Source organism: Panthera onca, chromosome D1 (genome assembly GCF_046562875.1).
Source record: "Panthera onca isolate mPanOnc1 chromosome D1, mPanOnc1 haplotype 2, whole genome shotgun sequence".
Taxonomy (NCBI): domain Eukaryota; kingdom Metazoa; phylum Chordata; class Mammalia; order Carnivora; family Felidae; genus Panthera; species Panthera onca.
In genome coordinates, this window is record NC_138348.1 from 10736134 (window position 1) to 10753648 (window position 17515).

The 17515-nt window shown below is 44.4% G+C and overlaps 1 protein-coding gene across 5 annotated transcripts in view; it reads left to right on the top strand.

Annotated features, from left to right (window-relative positions):
• The window catches only part of LOC132661826 (membrane-spanning 4-domains subfamily A member 4A-like), a 166648-nt gene that overhangs the window by 116378 nt on the left and 32755 nt on the right, over nucleotides 1-17515 (top strand). The window contains exon 1 of one of the 5 annotated variants that reach the window (XM_060606795.3): nucleotides 6753-7500. The exons of the other annotated variants lie outside the window; for them this stretch is intronic. Coding sequence (XP_060462778.2) covers nucleotides 7409-7500 — 92 coding nt within the window. The 5' untranslated portion in view covers nucleotides 6753-7408. Of the gene's footprint in view, nucleotides 1-6752; nucleotides 7501-17515 lie in introns of those variants that run through there. 5 annotated transcript variants of the gene reach the window in all.

Genomic DNA, 17515 nt, shown 5'->3' on the forward strand with positions numbered 1-17515 from the left:
CCAGGCACTCCATAACCAGTGATAACAATGATGTTCATTTTGGATTTGGGAGAAGTTATATATTTCCCCATTTCCCAGGCTCTTAGGGCAGACTGAAAGCAACGTATGGGGACTTGCTGCCCAACTGTCACTTCTCTGAGTGCCTCTTTGTTCTGTGCCTCTGGCTTCATCTCTTTGTGCTCTGGGAAGTCCAGGCACATCTTGGGAAGGATTCAGTGGATGGGGGTCAGAGGCAGAGACCCTGGCTACATACAAGCTCACATTCTGGGAAGTACAGGGTGTTGGGGAGACATTGTTGCCACTTGTCAAAGCCTTTTAAGGCTGCTTGCACAGCACCTCTGCTCAGATCATTCTAGGAAGTGTGGCCTGCAGCAACAGCAGGTGGCATGACATTCTCCATACTTTCTCAGTTTCCTGATGGCGGCAAGGCTCTCTGCTGGGAGAGGAGCAAACCTAAGCCAGGGGTGTTTAAGAAACTCATAGGATACTTGGAAAGAATTTTAGTCCAATCCTTTTATTCTCCAGATGAGGAGCCCACCACAGGTCACTCATCATGGGACTAGAATCCAAGGCTTTTGGCAGCTGGGTCCAGGTGTGCACCAGGGCAACAGTCTGTCACTTTGTCATCGTCTTCATCCCCATGGCCAATGTCATCGTCATTGAGGAAAACCTTCATGGTCCAGACCTTCCTCTGGGTCTGCTAACTACTAAACAAGTTGTCAAAGGAGGATGCTGGTCATTGGGCTTCTCTCACATCTCTTCTAAGTCTGAGAAGGAATTCATGGGAAAATCAGTTAAATATCCAGTCAGTTTTCTCATATATAAAGGGACAATGAAAAGGTTTTCAGAATTTTTGTGAGGATTCAGTCATATATTGTCACGTATGTAAGTCTATATACTGTGCTCAGCAGAGAGTCTTGACATATATTAGAATTCAAAAAAATCTGTATTCTTTGCCCAACATCTTCTCCCACCCCCTTTACAGAAAAGTGTATTTCAGGTCTCAATAGTTTTTCTACATTAACTCTAAATCCATCCTCCTGGGTATTGATTGAAATATCCTTAGCCCTTTGCAGAGTTCTAGTGCTCTAGACGGCAAACGATTCATGGTGCTGAGCTTGCTTCAAGGGTGCAGACTAGTGATTTCCCAATTTTCCACCCTCTCCACCCCAGGCTGACTGTGAAGTTAGAAAACATAGAAGTGGATCTCAGATCTCTATGACCTTGAACAGAGATGACTGACATTTTTTTTTTTTCTCCAGAAATAGGGGACTCTGACTATCCAGGAGAGGTTCCCAGAGCACGGTTCATTATTCTCTTTGGGATCTGAGCTCCCCTTTTCTTTCTTTCTTTTTTTAATAATATATATATTTATTTATTTTTAAATTGACATCCAAGTTAGTTAGCATGTAGTGCAATAATGATTTTAGGAGTAGATTCCAGTGATTCGTCCCCTACATGTAACATCCAGTGCTCATCCCAACAAGTGTCTTCCTTAATTCCCCTTGCTCATTTAGCCCATCCCTCCACCCACAATCCCTCCAGCAACCCTCAGTTTGTTCTCTATATTTAAGAGTCTCTTCTGTTTTGTCCCCCTCCCTGTTTTTATATTATTTTTGCTTCCCTTCCCTTCTGTTCATCTGCTTTGTGTCTTAAATTTCACATATGAGCGACGTCATATGATATTTGTCTTTCTCTAATGGATTTCGCTTAGCATGATACCCTCCAGTTCCATCCATGTAGTTGCAAATGGCAAGATTTCGTTCTTTTTGATTGCCGAGTAATACTCCATTGTGTGTGTGTGTGTGTGTGTGTGTGTGTGTGTGTGTGTGTGTGTACCACGTCTTCATCCATTCATCTGTCCATGGACATTTGGGCTCTTTCCATACTTTGGCTATTGTGGATAGTGCTGCTATAAACATGGGGGTGCATGTGCCCCTTTGAAACAGCACACCTGTATTCCTTGGGTAAATGCCTAGTAGTGCAATTGCTGGGTCATAGGGTAGCTCTATGCTTCATTTTTTGAGGAACCTCCAGACTGTTTTCCAGATGAGCTCCTCTTTTCTGTCTTTCTGCTCAGCTATCCATAATGTAGATTTTCATCATCAGTGAGCAAGTTGGGTGCTCAGGGGGAGGAAGAAAGATAACAAAGAGGAAGCCTAGCACCTAAATAAGAAATTAGTGCATTCCCAAGAATCTCCAGCAAAATTTTTCTTAAGTCTAATTGGCTAGAACCATGTCACATTGCCATTTCTATCCACAAGGAAGGCTAGAAAATACTGTTGTGTGTGTGTGTGTGTGTGTGTGTGTGTGTGTGTGTGTATGTTTAGCTGTGTACTACACCATTCTTGAATAAAGTCACCATGAGTCTGTAAGAAAGATAGGGAGACCCAAGAATGAAGAAGCAAATTATCTTCTTACAATTAGTGTTGAATTTGCAAGATAATTTCTATTGATGTATGTGTATTCATCTTGGTGAGCTAGATTCCTTGTAGGGGTCACATAAGCTGATTATGAACTCATTTGACGATATAGCTGAAAATATTTGAAAAACTATGAAACAACACATTTAAGACTTTATAAGATTTCTTTCTATTTTCTTAAACCAAATGGTAGCTGTGTAAGGATATGAAACCATTTTACTATCACTTAGCAGATATTATTAAAAGGCATTTGAAGGATGCCTGGGTGGCTCAGTAGGTTAAGCATGTGATTCTTGGTTTTGGCTCAGTTCAAGATCTCACGGTTCATGGGTTTGAGCCCCACATTGGGTTCTGTGCTGGTGGCATGGGGCCTGCTTGGGATCCACTCTCTCCCTCTCTCTCTACCCCTCCCCCACTCAAACTGTGTCTGTCTCTCTCAAAATAAATAAATAAACTTAAAAAAATGAATTTGGAAGAATTTTATATTTCATTTTTAAACGCGCACACACACACACACACACACACACACACACACACACCCCTACGTTATATCAAATTTTAATGGCATTTTAAAGAGAAAAATTTCTTCGTCAGTTTTTTCCTATAATTTTGACTAGCAATTAATTTTGAGTGTGAAAGGTAAATATTTCTAGGAAATAAATCAAAACTGAATATAGTGTCTCACAACAACTGATTCAACCCACTGAAGCTGATAAATGATTATAAATTTTGAATAGTAAGACTTATTTTAAACTCATTTTCCCCATCAAGAGTGCTGGTTTTCAGTCTTCAGTTTACATAACCACTATGAAACGGCCTTCTTAGCAGTTGGAAAAACCCTGACTTTCCCCACTCAGTGATTTCTTAATGAATTTCCTCTCTGGGGTATTTCCTTACAGGCACATGTATAAACACAAAGCAGATTTCTTGCTTGCTTGCTTGCTTGCTTTCTCTCTTTCTCTCTCTTCCTTCCTTCCTCCCTCCCTCTCTCCTTTCTTTTCTTTTCTTTTCTTTCTTTCTTTCTTTCTTTCTTTCTTTCTTTCTTTCCTTCTTTCTTTCTTTCTTTCTTTCTCTGTCTGTCTCTGTCTCTCTCTATCATGTTTGGTAGCTCTGATGATGTTTATTTTACTCTTTGACACATGTCAAATCTTACCAGATAATGGGATTAAAATCTTATGAACTTTCTGATTCAATATACATGTGATGTGAGATTCTTAATATTGAATTTTGAAAAGCTATCTTATTGATATGAAATGTCACCTTCATTTTAAGTAAGTGGGATTCAGACAAAACCCCTTCACCACTTAACTGATTATAATCATACTAATTCTTGGCATTCGATAGTCAACTAGATTTACTGCTACAGATATTTCTTATTTATTTAATCTGTAATGATTTTCATTTAAAATTACACTTACTTGTGATTATTTTTATTGTAGTAAATAATACTGCCCCAATATGTACAGTGATGACATTATTTTAATGCATTTATTTAAGTAGAAAAAGTGAGTTAGTTAAAATAGGTAAATTACTACTGGTGTATAGTCATGTTTCTTTAATTATAGAATTTGGGGCTACAGCACTTTTTCTGAGGAAGAACATCCCAATTCTTCTCTAAGGAGCATCCCATGGTGTTAAGGAATTTAACAGCTCAATTCCTCAAGCATGAGTATAGTAGCAATACGAAGAAAAGAAAAATAATATAGCACTTTTTCTCTTTGGCTTTTCAAAATCTTTGTAACTTGTACTTGAAAAAGCGGGATTCAAAGAATGCAAAGAAAACAATCTTATTCTTTCCCCACAGCAGTTCTGTCCAAACATCCTCAATAGGACTGCATCTCCCCAGCTTCTTATTTAAAATCTAAGGCAAGTTGCTTTCAGGGAGTAAAGAGTTCAAGCCACTTGAGTATTTAAAATGTACTGTTTTACATAAGAATCAAATTTTATTTTTTTTAAATATGAAATTTATTGTCAGATTGGTTTCCATACAACACCCAGTGCTCATCCCAACAGGTGCCCTCCTCAATGCCCATCACCCACCCTCCCCTCCCTCCCACCCCCCATCAACCCTCAGTTTATTCTCAGTTTTTAAGAGTCTCTTATGGTTTGACTCCCTCCCTTTCTTTTTTTTTCCTTCCCCTCCCCCACGGTCTTCTGTTAAGTTTCTCAGGATCCACATAAGAGTGAAAACATATGGTATCTTTCTCTGTATGACTTATTTCACTTAGCATAACACTCTCCAGTTCCGTACACAATAAAGAAATTGTGATTTATATACACAATGGAATACTACTTGGCAATGAGAAAGAATGAAATATGGCCTTTTGTAGCAAGAATCAAAATTTCGACTGTCATTTACTGTGAAAACACCTCTCAGTTTGGGTCTGCTTTAGACAGGACACCTCCTTCCTGGAGGAAAGAGTACTCTCTCTTTTTGTCTGACACTCCTCCCCAGCTTGCTAAGGGAGATTTCTGTTCCTTGCAGACTAAGGGGCAGAAATGAGGAGAGCTGAAGGGCAGAAAACATCTTCCTCGATTGGTACCTTCCCACCTTGATGTCAGGCTGGTAGGGGTTGAGTGCACTGGGGGTCCATCACTGGGATTCCTTGGCTTGGCACCTTTGGGATTCCAAGGCACTTATTAGCTAGGTGCTCATGATTCCCCCCTACATCCCACCCCAGACTGTTCATCGAAAATCTCCAGTCTCATTCTCTTCAGGTCTCCTTGCTTCACCTGATGTCGCTTTGCAGCAAGGTCTAAGACCACTCAGGTGGTTTCTTTCACATGGCTTACATGTGGAAGGACAGGCCATCCCAATACTATTGTTCCCGCTTAGCTGTGGCAGACAGACTCTAGGGTGCTCTATTGCTTCCTGCTTCCGGTGTTCTGGCCCTTTTGGGATTGCTTCCCCCTGAGTATAGGTGAGACCTATGACTCGTTTTGAGTAAATAGAATACAGCACAGTGACAGAATGTGTGTGATTATGTGCATGTGATTACATGATCACATTACAGGAGGCCAGCATGTCTTCCTGGCATCTTTTTCTCTTTCTTGCTGGCTTTGAGGAAGCAGGCAGCCATGTTGAGGAGCTCCACGTGGCCAGGGACTGTGGGCTGCCTTTAGGAACTTAAGAGTAGACTCTAACCAACAGCCTACAAAGACTTCCAGGCAATTACTCAGGGGGGAAGAAAAAATGGTGGGCAGGGGGTGGGGTGGGGCTCCGTCCCTCTGTCCTACAGCTGCAAGGAATTGGATTCTGTTACCAACTGGGGAAACTTGAAAGTGAATTCTTCTCCCAGACAAGCCTCAGTTGAGACCAAAGCACTGCCAACACTTTGATTGCAGCCTTGTGAGACCCTGAAGCAAAGAACCCAGTTAAACCCTGCCGAGTCCTGACCTATAGAAACTGTGAGATGATAAAGCCATGTTGCCTCAAACCTCTAAGGCTGTGGTAATTTGTATGCAGTGATAGATAAATACACTGGCCATCAGGGTCAAAAGCCCTAGCCCTGGCCTCTTTTAGTTCCTCAGAGTGTATTAGACTCAAGTCTATCAACTTCCCCAAACTGTGAGGCTCCACATTAAGTTCCCCCCGGGGGGGTCCCCTTGCCACTTGTCTCTGAGCCTAGAGATGAGGGAGTTCTCCTTCCTTCTCCTACAGTGGGAAGGGGGAGGGCGGGAAACTCTGAGAACCTCCACGATTTTCTTCCGGTTAGATTGTCAGTAAAGTTTTCAAGTGACAGTCTGTTGCTAATGAAATTCTCTGAGTTTCAACTCCATATTTAAATTTCTTTTATAGGCTGGTTGAGAAAACCATTTTTGGCTATTTCTTTTGCAACTTCTGCTCCGGTGAATGGCACTTCCGTTTGTAGATAGGGAGCAATCATCAAATAAGTCCCCTGGCAAATCAAGAAGGGGGTGGTGATGGTGCTGGGAGTAGTCCCCCCAAGTGCAGGAAGTAAGGGGAAGCATGGCCTGTAGAAATTTTTAAAATAATAACAAAACTGCCATCCGCCTTATAACATCCACGTGTAAGCAATTCTAAACAATACCGATAATAAAATACTCTCCGGGGGAAAAAAAAATCTTTCGTTGATCTAAATTCTGAAATAAAAGCGGCCCGTTCCTGGGCAGATCCCTCCCGTCTGCTCCGTCCTTGGCAGGACGCCGGGCCATCTATTGGAACCTGAGCACAATCCCCTGCTGTGTGAGTCCTGTAAATATCCGGAAGGGACAGCTTCAGCTTCTAGCCTTTCCAATACTTTCTGCTCTTCCGCGGGACCCTTTGCTGCCATCTGCTGGGAAACTGTGAAAAGCACATAAATCCGTGATGGTTGCGAAAGTGAAGAACCTCACAGATGGGTGTGCGAGCGCGCACTCCTATGTGGCGCTGCTGTGCGGCTGCGCGCGGGCGTACACGCAACTCAGAAAGCACATGGAACGTTTGGCTTTGTCTAACATATAAAGAATTCCATGAAAATCTTCCACCTTGCTTTTCTTTTCGTTTGGCCTAGCGGGAATGGTGCCAGGAGATCACTTGGGTGGGCCTCCGGATAAGTGTTGAGCGGGAAGCGGGGAAGGAGGAGGCGGGACGCTTTGGAGAAAGTGAAGGAGTCAGGCTGTGGCTGGGTGGGCTTCGCTTTGTTGTCCAGGAGAGCACAGCGGGGAAGGAAAGGAAGAGGAGAAGGCAGCTCACGCGTACAGAGGAAGGACGGTGCCGGGCACTGTTGTTAAGCATCGGCTCATTATTTTCTCACCCCCTTCACTCTCCCTATTGTGCAAAGAGAGGAAGACACGGGGGAGTGAAGGGACTCACCCAAGATAAGATTGTTTTATGTCCGAGGAAGTAAATGGCGAGGCTTCTGGAGGGAAGGTGCGTAGGCATCCGATCCGCGGGGTTAGACATGCGTGCCCTGCCTTCTCTGAGCCCATCCTGACCCTGAGTGAGCTCTGGGAGGACACTCTTGGCAGAGGGACTCACGGTGATGCCCAGGTCAGCGGCCCGAGGTTCCAGGACAGGACGTGCCCACGCGAGCAGCCTCTCTCTCTGCTGCGGCTCCCCCAGAAACGAATGCAGGTGAGCAATTTCCATTTTCTGTGAGGGCATGAGGAAGGGAGTGTCCTTTGCTTCTGCCTTCGAAAATAGAAACAAATCTTACACCAAGCCGGCTGCAACTCTGTCATTAGCGCTCACCCCGGAGGTCACAGCAGAATGTCACCTACTGGTCACTGCATGCCTCTGAGACTGAACGTCTTTGCCTCCTGAGTTTGCGGAAAACATTTATCCTGTCTCAGCGGGGGTGGGGGGTGAAGAGGGAAAGGAAGGCATGACCATATCTGACTGTTGGGGAATGGAAACTTGATATGTTTTCATGAGACTTGTCTTCCAACTACTTTCAGTGTTTTGAGATGAAGCCTACTGCTTGATTAATGTAAAGTATCTTTGAGGCTGAAAGCCTTCTTTCCCATCAGTTCTGAAGAGAGCAGTCCCTCTGCCTTTGATGATTCATGTGCATGACAATGACATCTGGTCCCGCAAAGAGTACTCTCACTGTTGTTCAAGAGGGTACCCTGAAACACAGAAGAGGAAGAAAGAAGATCAAACAAGAAGTATGTGTATTATTGAAGTGACTGGGAGGCTCAGTCAGTGAAGCGTCCGACTTCAGCTCAGGTCACGGTCTCACAGTCCGTGAGTTCGAGCCCCATGTTAGGCTCTATGTTGACAGCTCGCAGCCTGGAGCCTGCTTCAGATTCTGTGTCTCCCTCTCTCTCTGCCCCTCCCCTACTTGCATTCTGTCTCTCTTTCTTTCTCTCTGTGTCAAAAATAAATAAGCATTGGGGCGCCTGGGTGGCGCAGTCGGCTAAGCGTCCGACTTCAGCTCAGGTCACGATCTCGCAGTCCGTGAGTTCGAGCCCCGCGTCGGGCTCTGGGCTGATGGCTCAGAGCCTGGAGCCTGCTTCCGATTCTGTGTCTCCCTCTCTCTCTGCCCCTCCCCCGTTCATGCTCTGTCTCTCTCTCTATCTCAAAAAATAAATAAACGTTAAAAAAAAAATAAATAAATAAATAAGCATTAAAAATTTTTTAAAAAGGAAGTATATATATTATTTATGTACACCTAACACATGTACTTAATATATGTCTACACACACATACGTATGCTTCTTGTTTGACATTCTTTCTTGAATATCTTAAATTTCTTAAAATATTTATACATGCCATTCAGAGACTTTCATAAGCTGCAAAGCAGTATGAAACTGGTATGTTGAACAATAATGACATAATTCCAGTGTCCATAGGAGACTTATAGTTTCTTTTTTTCTTCTTTTATTGTTCTTGTAGTGGTTCTGAAAGGATCAGGTCTGCTTCACAGAACGGTAGGATGATAAATGTTTGAGAAGAATTTTTAATGTTCATATTGTAATTAATGACATTTTTGAAATACACACAAGTTGGGGCGCCTGGGTGGCTTGGTCGGTTAAGCGTCCGACTTCGGCTCAGGTCATGCTCTCGCAGTTTGTGAGTTTGAGCCCGCGTCGGGCTCTGTGCTGTCAGCTCGGAGCCTGGAGCCTGCTTCAGATCCTGTGTCTCCTTCTCTCTCAACCCCTCCCTTTCTCTCACTCTGTCTCTCTCTCTCTCTCTCTCTCAAAAATAAATAAACATTAAAAAAATTTTAAAAAATACACACAAGTATAGGAAATGATAAAAACTGATAGCTACATATTTACCCTAGAGATTCAAGCATTCTCATTATTTATTTTCTGTATTTATTTAGATTCACCCTTTCCCTGCTCAGAAATTAACAGTTGCACACAGCCTTAAAGCTTCTATTTTTGTCTCCTTTCCTCCTTCCCTAGAGGTGTCCATAGTGAGGAGGGAACTTCCTTGATCTCTAAGTCCACATTTCCTGTGGCAAAACTTCCCATAGAGAAATACACCTTCTTTCCATTCCTTCACCCCCAACTCTCCTTCAGAGAAGGAGTGGTATGTGTAACTGCAGAGTTTGGAATCAGGGATTGGGTTCATACAGCTCAGCCCCCATGACTTCATTCGTTCATTTGTTCACTCGTTCCTTCCTTCCTCTTCTGCTAGATGTTTCCTCTTAGAGGAGAGACCTGTACTGTCTCAGCTCTGCCAGTGATTGTTTGGTTACATCGATTAAATTCTATTTGGCCTTGAACTGAAGGAATGCTTTTCTTTCAGCTTGCCACGAATAAAGTGATTTGTTTTGTTTTGTTTTCACCTGAATATTTGCTCTTATTTTTCAAGTGGTTTCTAACCATGGGATGAGAAGAAAGGGTTATTTTTTTAGTGGTTCCCTAATCCCCCTAAAATCTGTCTCCAGAGACTAGGAACTTTAAAATAAAAGTAAAAACTGGCATTTGGGGGAGTTTGAGGCATGTGTTGGAGCCTTGATTGGGTGGCTTCAGGTCAATAATCAGTTGAGTTCAGTCTTGGTTAGAAGTTGGCAAGATGAGAATATGTCTCTTTGACGGGTCAGGTAATGCTGGGAGATGAGATGACCAAGCCTCATTTGGATGATGGATGCTTCTGGGGCAGTTGAGAGTATTAAAGGCTAATAGCAGGAGTATTTTAGGAAGACAAAAATGCCCAGGCCAGAAGATAAGGGTAAGGAAAACAGAATATAGTCTAACCAACGAACAACGTCAACCTTTCATGAATAGATAAGGGAATGGGCCAATTTAAGAGGCGTAGCTCAGTGGAGTCTTTCAGAAAGTAGGAAAGAAGGATATAGAATATTAGGGTCATATGTGATTACTGCAGAAAAAGAGGCTGCAGAGAAAAGAAACATTTCCACTACTTTGAGAGACCATGGTATTTTAGTGTGAAGTACCATACTAAACGCCTGTGGACTTAAAAGGTAAGAAAAGGGATGCCTGGGTGGCTCAGTCAGTTAATCATCTGACTCTTGATTTTGGTTCAGGTCACGATCTCACAGTCATGAGGTTGAGCCCCAGAGCCCCATGTCCGGCCATCCTTAGCCTCCCCCCCAGCCTGTGGCTTCACAGGCATAGATAGAAGTTTAAGTCCAGGATTTCCATCAGAGGGATTCTTTGGCTGAATTACAATGAGGACAAAGGAAACTGCACCTACGAGCCTGGTTTTATAGGCCTAAGTGATTCCATTGCAAGAGAAAGTGGGCACAGCTACTGTGGAAAAAGACCATACCGCTACAGAGATCTCACACTCGATGCAGCATGAGGGTTCCAGGGATGCAGAAACCAGAGAGGAAAAGGACACGAAGAGGTTCTGAATAAGCTCAATGGGACAGAAGTGCCACCGGAGTGACTTCATAACCTGGGGTGACCACAGATTTCTATGTTTTGCAGAAGTACCTGTGATGGTTAATTTTATGTGTCAACCTGACTAGGCTAAGAGAGGCCCAGAGCGCTGGTAAAACGTTATTTCTGTGGGTGCCTACCAGAGGGTGTCTCCAGAAGAGATTAACATTGGATTTTGAATCGGGTGACTAAGTAAAGTAGATGGCCGCCACTGCTAAGTACGGACTCATTGAATATGCCGAGGGCCTGACAGAACAGAGAAGAAGGGTGGCTGTGCTCTCTCTGCTTGAGCGGAGGCATCCATTTATTCTTCTCTCAGACATTGGCACTCCTGCTTCTCAAGCCTTTCCATTGGGACTGAAGGACACAGCCAGCTTTCCTGGCTCTCCAGCTTGCGGGCAGCGGCCTGTAGGATATAACCACGTGACCAGTTGCTGCACTACATCTTCTCTCTCTCCCCCCTCCTCCCCTTCTCCCCCTCCCGCCCCCCGTCCCCTCTCCCTCCTATTGGGTCTGTTTCTCTAGAGAACTCGTAACATAGTCCCATAATGTCTGAAAGCTTACCCTGAGAGAGAAAGCACCATGCCCCCTCACCCCACCGCAGACAGCATTTTAATAAAGGTGCCCAAATTCAGTTTTGTTCAGCCATCTTCCATTCTAGAAAGCCAGAATTGATTGACATCCTTGAGCATGAATATCAAGGTTGCTTTTTCTCCATCTACATCCTTCCTTCAGATACTTCCGAGTTACCCCTTTGGTTAGGAAACGGTGTTGTAGGATCTAGGTTACCTATGGGGAATCTGGAAACAGAGCTTTTCATGGGATAACTGTTTGAAAGGTTCGTTTGGGGTTTGTTTTCTAAATTTTGTAAACGTGGAGCAGAGGAAAGTTGGAATGCTGCCAAAGGATCCCCAACTCTATGCAGAGTCTGAGGGAAGCATCCCTGGGTGAGAGTTAGATCAGAAAATGCGGCCCAGATGAAAATGGGGTAACACACTGGTCTCCTCAGATCCGTTTTCCACTTTGTGCTTCTCAGCAGTCCGTGACTTGTGGTTGGAGATCCACGTGGTTTTAAGGAGCTGACTTCTCCCCTCCTTCCAGGGTGCTCTAGTCCGAGGCTGTCAGTCAGTGCCTTTGATCCCTCCCATGGCAGTGATTGGTTCGGCCTGGACATGTGACCCAGCAGGGTCCAATCAGAATGATTGTCAGTAGTCTTGTTTTAAAACTTCCGACCAAAATAGACATAAAACAAAACAACCAAAAAAACCCCACAAACCTGGTATAAAATCTAAATATCTCCGGTGTGATCAGTCAGAAATACAGAATATCACTTTTTGCTTCCTTTGGTCATTGGTGTGCAGCACTAGAAAAACAGGCGCTGGGAGGTCCTCCTGTAGCCGAAGAAACAAAACCTTCAAGAGGTTAAGAGCCACAGAGTCCTCTGTAAAAGCAAAAACCCTCTTCGAATTTATTTTGTTGAGCGAAAACAGATACTAATGTAGGTCTCTCATAAAAGCCAAGTGGCATAATACAAACTTTTGAAACATGGGAGATACCTGTGTTCTGTTGGATCTAGAATATTTTAAACTAATTAAATATGCCTTATACATTTGTATGAAGCTTTTTTTATACAATAAACAATGTGCTTTCTTTCTATTGCTTTCTATTGCTTTTAGAAACACAAAGATAAGAGGCGCCTAGGTGGCTCAGTTGGGTAAGCCCCCAACTCTTGATTTATTTTGGCTCAGGTCACGATCTCACAGTTCAGGGATCAACTCCCCCACGCCCACCCTCTTGTCGGGTCAGGCTCTGTGCTGACAGAGCAGAGGCTACTTGGGATTCTCTCTCTCCCACTTTCTGTGCCCTTCCCCCACTGGTGCTCTCTCTGTCTCTCTCTCTCTCAAAAACAAAAACAAAACACAAAAATGATTTGTTTACTGTGACAAAGATCACTGTCTCTCTGATTCAAATTGCAATTCAGATGGGCAAATTGTCTAAATACTGTACACTGGGCCTTAGAAATTAAGGCTAGAAAATGAGAAGACCAGCAACCAGCCGTTTGTGAGGAAAGACATGGGAAGCAAAGATGGAGAGAGACAGTAGAGTTTGTCTTCTCTAGTACAACCAAGGGGAAAACTTGGGCTCCCCTCCCACCAGGAATTTCGGCTCACCCAACGGTGCCTAGGCTGGTAGGTTTTTCCAGGCCGTAGAAAATTGATACTAAGCTGAGGAATCCACTAAAGACTGTGACAATTCATGATTATTTATTATTTTGCGCTCGATGGCGCAAAAGAAATATGTTAAGAGGATGTCTAATGCTGATATCGAATAAGTATGCTGCCTACAACTGCTACCTTGTCTTGTTTCGCTCTTGTTCCAAATTTAAATTATCTTCTCTGTCACTTCATTGCTCCCTTAAAATGTTGGCATTTTGTTCCATGAGTGAAGAGGTGCCCGAAAACAGATTTGCTGCCTGTCCTCTTCCCTGCTTCACACAGCTTGGATATTTGGCATTTGACACTTGGTCACACCATTGTCCATCCAGATCAGTGTGCGCAAAGGTCAGCGCCTTGAAAGCAGAAGCAGTTTGTTACGATTCTAACACAGAGTGACAAGTGAGAGACCTAACTGGGAGGGAGGCAGGTCCTGGATGCCCAGGGCACTGAATGCCTCCTGCAGGCACTGAGCCTCCTGCAGCCACCAAAGGATGACAAAATTGCATTTGTATTTCCAGAGGTCCCTAGTTAGTAGTGTTTGCAAGGGCAAGGAGAGGCAAGGACAGGTCAGAAGATGCAAAATAAAAGGGCAAAGCATGTAATATTAATATTAGACAACAAAAAGTCCTTATGACCAAAACACACAATACACAAACAATAAAAAAAAATAATTTGAAGATTTGCCTAGAGATAAGAGAAACTAACAAAAACACCAGTCGTGAGAGTTTTTAACGTGCGTCTTGCAAGTTTTGAGAAACATAAGCAAAAAAACCCCAAACAAACAAAACCCCCCCCCCAGTATTTGAATCATAAAATGCTTGACTTAGCCAGTATAAAGGAAACATGGTTTTTAAGCTCACTTGGTACATTGATGATAATTCACCATAAATTCATCCCCAAGAAGACCTCATTCAATTAAAAACAAAAAACTCCAGGTCACATTCACTAACCCCATTGCAAGAGAAGTGGAAATAAATAACACAAATATTTGTTACCACTATAAAAAATTTCAAGACTTATGAAAATGTATAGATTTTTAAACTCTCCATAACCAAACTTAAAATCTGAAGTGAATATATTTTGTTCATATTGCAACAAACGTGTGAAATAATGGTTTGGAGGACGAATTAGGATGGGGGAAGCAATAGAAACTCAAACTCTGGCATCAGGAGAATTCTTCTAGCACTCAAGGCACAGCCTGCACCATACCGACTACAGGCATGCGGAAAACAGCGCCGTCTTCAAGTGCCCAGCAACACAAAGACGCACAGTTCTGCTAGCACCTGCCCTGTAATGCTGATTCTTGCCATCTCCCTCCCTCTCATCACCCTTTGTCCCCGAATATTCCCTCACAAAACTTCCCCTGTTGGCTTAGCCTGTACCTCAGGGCCGCCACACCCCGTTCTCTCTCCTTCAAGATTCTTTGTGAGTTCTGTTTTGTTTTATTTTTTTTTCTTCCTACACGATGGAACTTCCTAGTCAGTTTCCTTTGGGTAGCTTTTCTAGAAGCTTAGAAAAACAAACAAACAATCATCTTTATGGCTACTTGCCAAGCACCTTCTTATGACCTGCATTAGCCCTGAAACAATTCCGCAAGCTAGTTATTGTTAAGTCAGCTTTGTTTCTGTGACAGAGCATGTACGTGATTCACATCCGTGGAATGTTTAACGCCTTGTATGACCCCAAGAGAGGATTCGAGTAAATCCTAGTGTTGTATACTATAGTGGACCTACATTCATAGTGCTGTCGAGGTGTTTTGCCACGCCGTACGTCCTAGTTCCCTTTGTGCCTCTTCCTGTCTGCAGCTCCTTCATTTTGAAGCTTACTCAGTCTAGAATAGATATGTGTGGAAGGAATAAACTTGAGTTTGGGGCCGGAAAACCTAGGTTCAAATCCTGGATCTTGCAACTTACCAGCCATTTTGACCAAGTTCGCTGCGGTTAGGCAGTGCCCTGAGTGGCCCAGGGTTGCCCCCTTGTGAACCTGTGATAAACTGGATGAATGCAGAGCCCTGCACATTCCACTTCCTTTTTTGTGCCAGAGCAGTGCTAATGTCATGGAGACCCTCACTGAGGAGGCCCTTAAAACGCGTACACAACCACACACAGTTCTTAGAATGTAAAGGTGCAGGACTGGACTCTACTTGAGAGACCAGTATCCGTCTTAGAAATATGGGACATCAGGGCTGGAAGGGACCCGGAGATCTCCCTAACTGAAGTAGGAGAAAACCGTGGCCCCAAGAAAGAACGCAACTCAGATCATGAAGGTAATGGATTTGTAACCCAGTTTCCCTGACCGTTCCTTTTCCTCGGTAACCTGCCTTATCTCCTTCACATTGAGTTCATATATGCAGTTGAGCCACAAGAGGGAGGCGGTGGGCAAGAAAACGTGCTCTGAATTTCCACCTAACCCCCCCCCCCCCCCATGTCTGGAGGCTCAGGGAGGCTCTCCAGAAAGGCAGGCCTACAGCTGGGGTTGTGTGTTACTAGATCTGGTTGGATCCCACTTCTATCCTATATTAACCTGCGGACTTAGTGGGTAAATTAATTTAGCCCTCTGAGCTTGTTTCCTCTGTTTGCTAAACGGAGATACTAGTGTATAGAAAGTTGTTTGTGAGGATAATTGAGATTGCAGATAAAAAGCTCAGCACAGAGTTGATTCTCAAGATAGGTGTTCGCGATGATGACAGATGATACTGACAAGGCTTTCATGTCAATGAGCACTTTTTTGTGCCCTCCATCCCATCTCATCCTCTGCATATCCTCTACATCTCATCCTCTAGAGGGTAGGTGAAAGGAATCATTTGGACTTTGTCTGATTGTTATGTGCTCCAGTCTCCTCTCTTCCCCATCGCCACATTCTGGAAAGTCTGAGCACCTGCCTGGAAGTGGGCTTGGATTAAGGTAGAAGGAGAGAGTGACACTAAAACCTCACCTGATCTCATATTCTGTGGGATTTGGATTGTGGCTGGGACACCAGAAACACCGCCATGCCCTCTTGTCCTTTTTGTGGAAAGTGGACCTTGCTGCAGAAGGTGAGGGTTGAGGAACGCTCCAGGATGAATGGCCAGGTGGCGCCACCAATGCCTGGCTTCCTTCCTTCCATCTTGGTGGAGCAGCCGCTGGCCTCGGATGCAGGAAACAGCTTGAACCAGAGCCCGAGGCTCCTGCATGCCAGGAGTTGGGCATCTGGACCACGCACCATGGAAATCTGTCAAGGAGGAGCTGTTGGAGTAACTCGTGATCTCTGGAGCTAGGGGTGTCTTCGGAAGGGATGGAGCTCACCTGGTCCTTTCTAATGACGCCGACAGATGAGAACAGACTTGCACGATGCCATGGAGTGGGCCAGGGGAAGAGTCAGGAAGAAATTACAAAGTAAAATGAAATCGGGACTTTGAATAGTTCTGCAGTACCCAGGTCCCTCATGGCTGGGCCGTTACCGCCGTTGAGTGTTCTGTTGTTTCGTTTGGTTTCTTGTGCTGTTTCACACACTGCGGAGCTTCACCATTTTATGCTGACTCTTCTGCAGCCCTGCCTCCTCCACAGGAATTTTAAATTACCCACACCCCTTCTTAGGCCAGCCATGAAATAACCAACCACCTTATGTTCCCCGAATGCCCCCTACGGTTCTCACTCTCTATCCAAAATGGCTAATTGGGGCACCTGGGTGGCTCAGTAGGTTAAGCGTCTGAGCCTTGATTTCAGCTCAGATCACGATCTCACAGTCATGGCATCAAGCCCATTGTCGGGCTTTGCCCTGACAGTGTGGAGCCTGCTTGGGATTCTCCCTCTCCCTCTCTCCCTCTGCTCCTCCCCTAGTCTCGCTTGAGCACACACGTACTCTCTCATCTCTAAAAAATTTAAAAAAAGAAAAGCTAATAAATGATTTTTTTCACAAGGAATTGAGGTGAATAAAATTGAATCTAACTTAGTATACAAGTACTATTATTCGTCTAATAATGTTGGACATCGTGAGTGGAATCAAACAATTTTCTGGAACCTGATAATACAGATCCCTAGAGCTCACCGGCAATTCTTTGGGCAGAGGAAATGGAAAGAGCAAAGCTCTTGAGGCCAGTGTGCGCCTGGTGTTTCTGGGGAGGTGGTGACTCTGAAGTGGAGGGCCAGGGGGTGGAAGGGGACAGGGCAATGTTGTCTGCCCATCTGCCCTGGCTGGGGGCCAGATCATAAAAAGATACTGAGGACTCGAGCTTTCATTCCGAGTGACATGGGAGGCGTCGGGGGATTCTGAGCCAAGGAGAGACAGGATCTGACTTGTGGGTTCTCAGGATCACTCTGCCACCATGCTGTGTTGAAAACAGACCACAGGCGGGCAAGAGGAGACGTGGGGAGAACGGTCAGGAGGCTATGTAGTGGCCCAGGAGAGAGGGTGGTCGTTCAGACCACAGTGAGGCAGCTCAGAACAAACCTGGGGAGGCTGGTTAGGCACTTCTCTTTCTTCCCCTCTGCCTCCCCACGTTCAGCCTTATCGGATACCCAGTTATCAGCCAGAGTCTCCCCAGGAAACAATTCATCCCACAGGATTCATTTGAAGGGGCTTTGATGAAGGCCATTA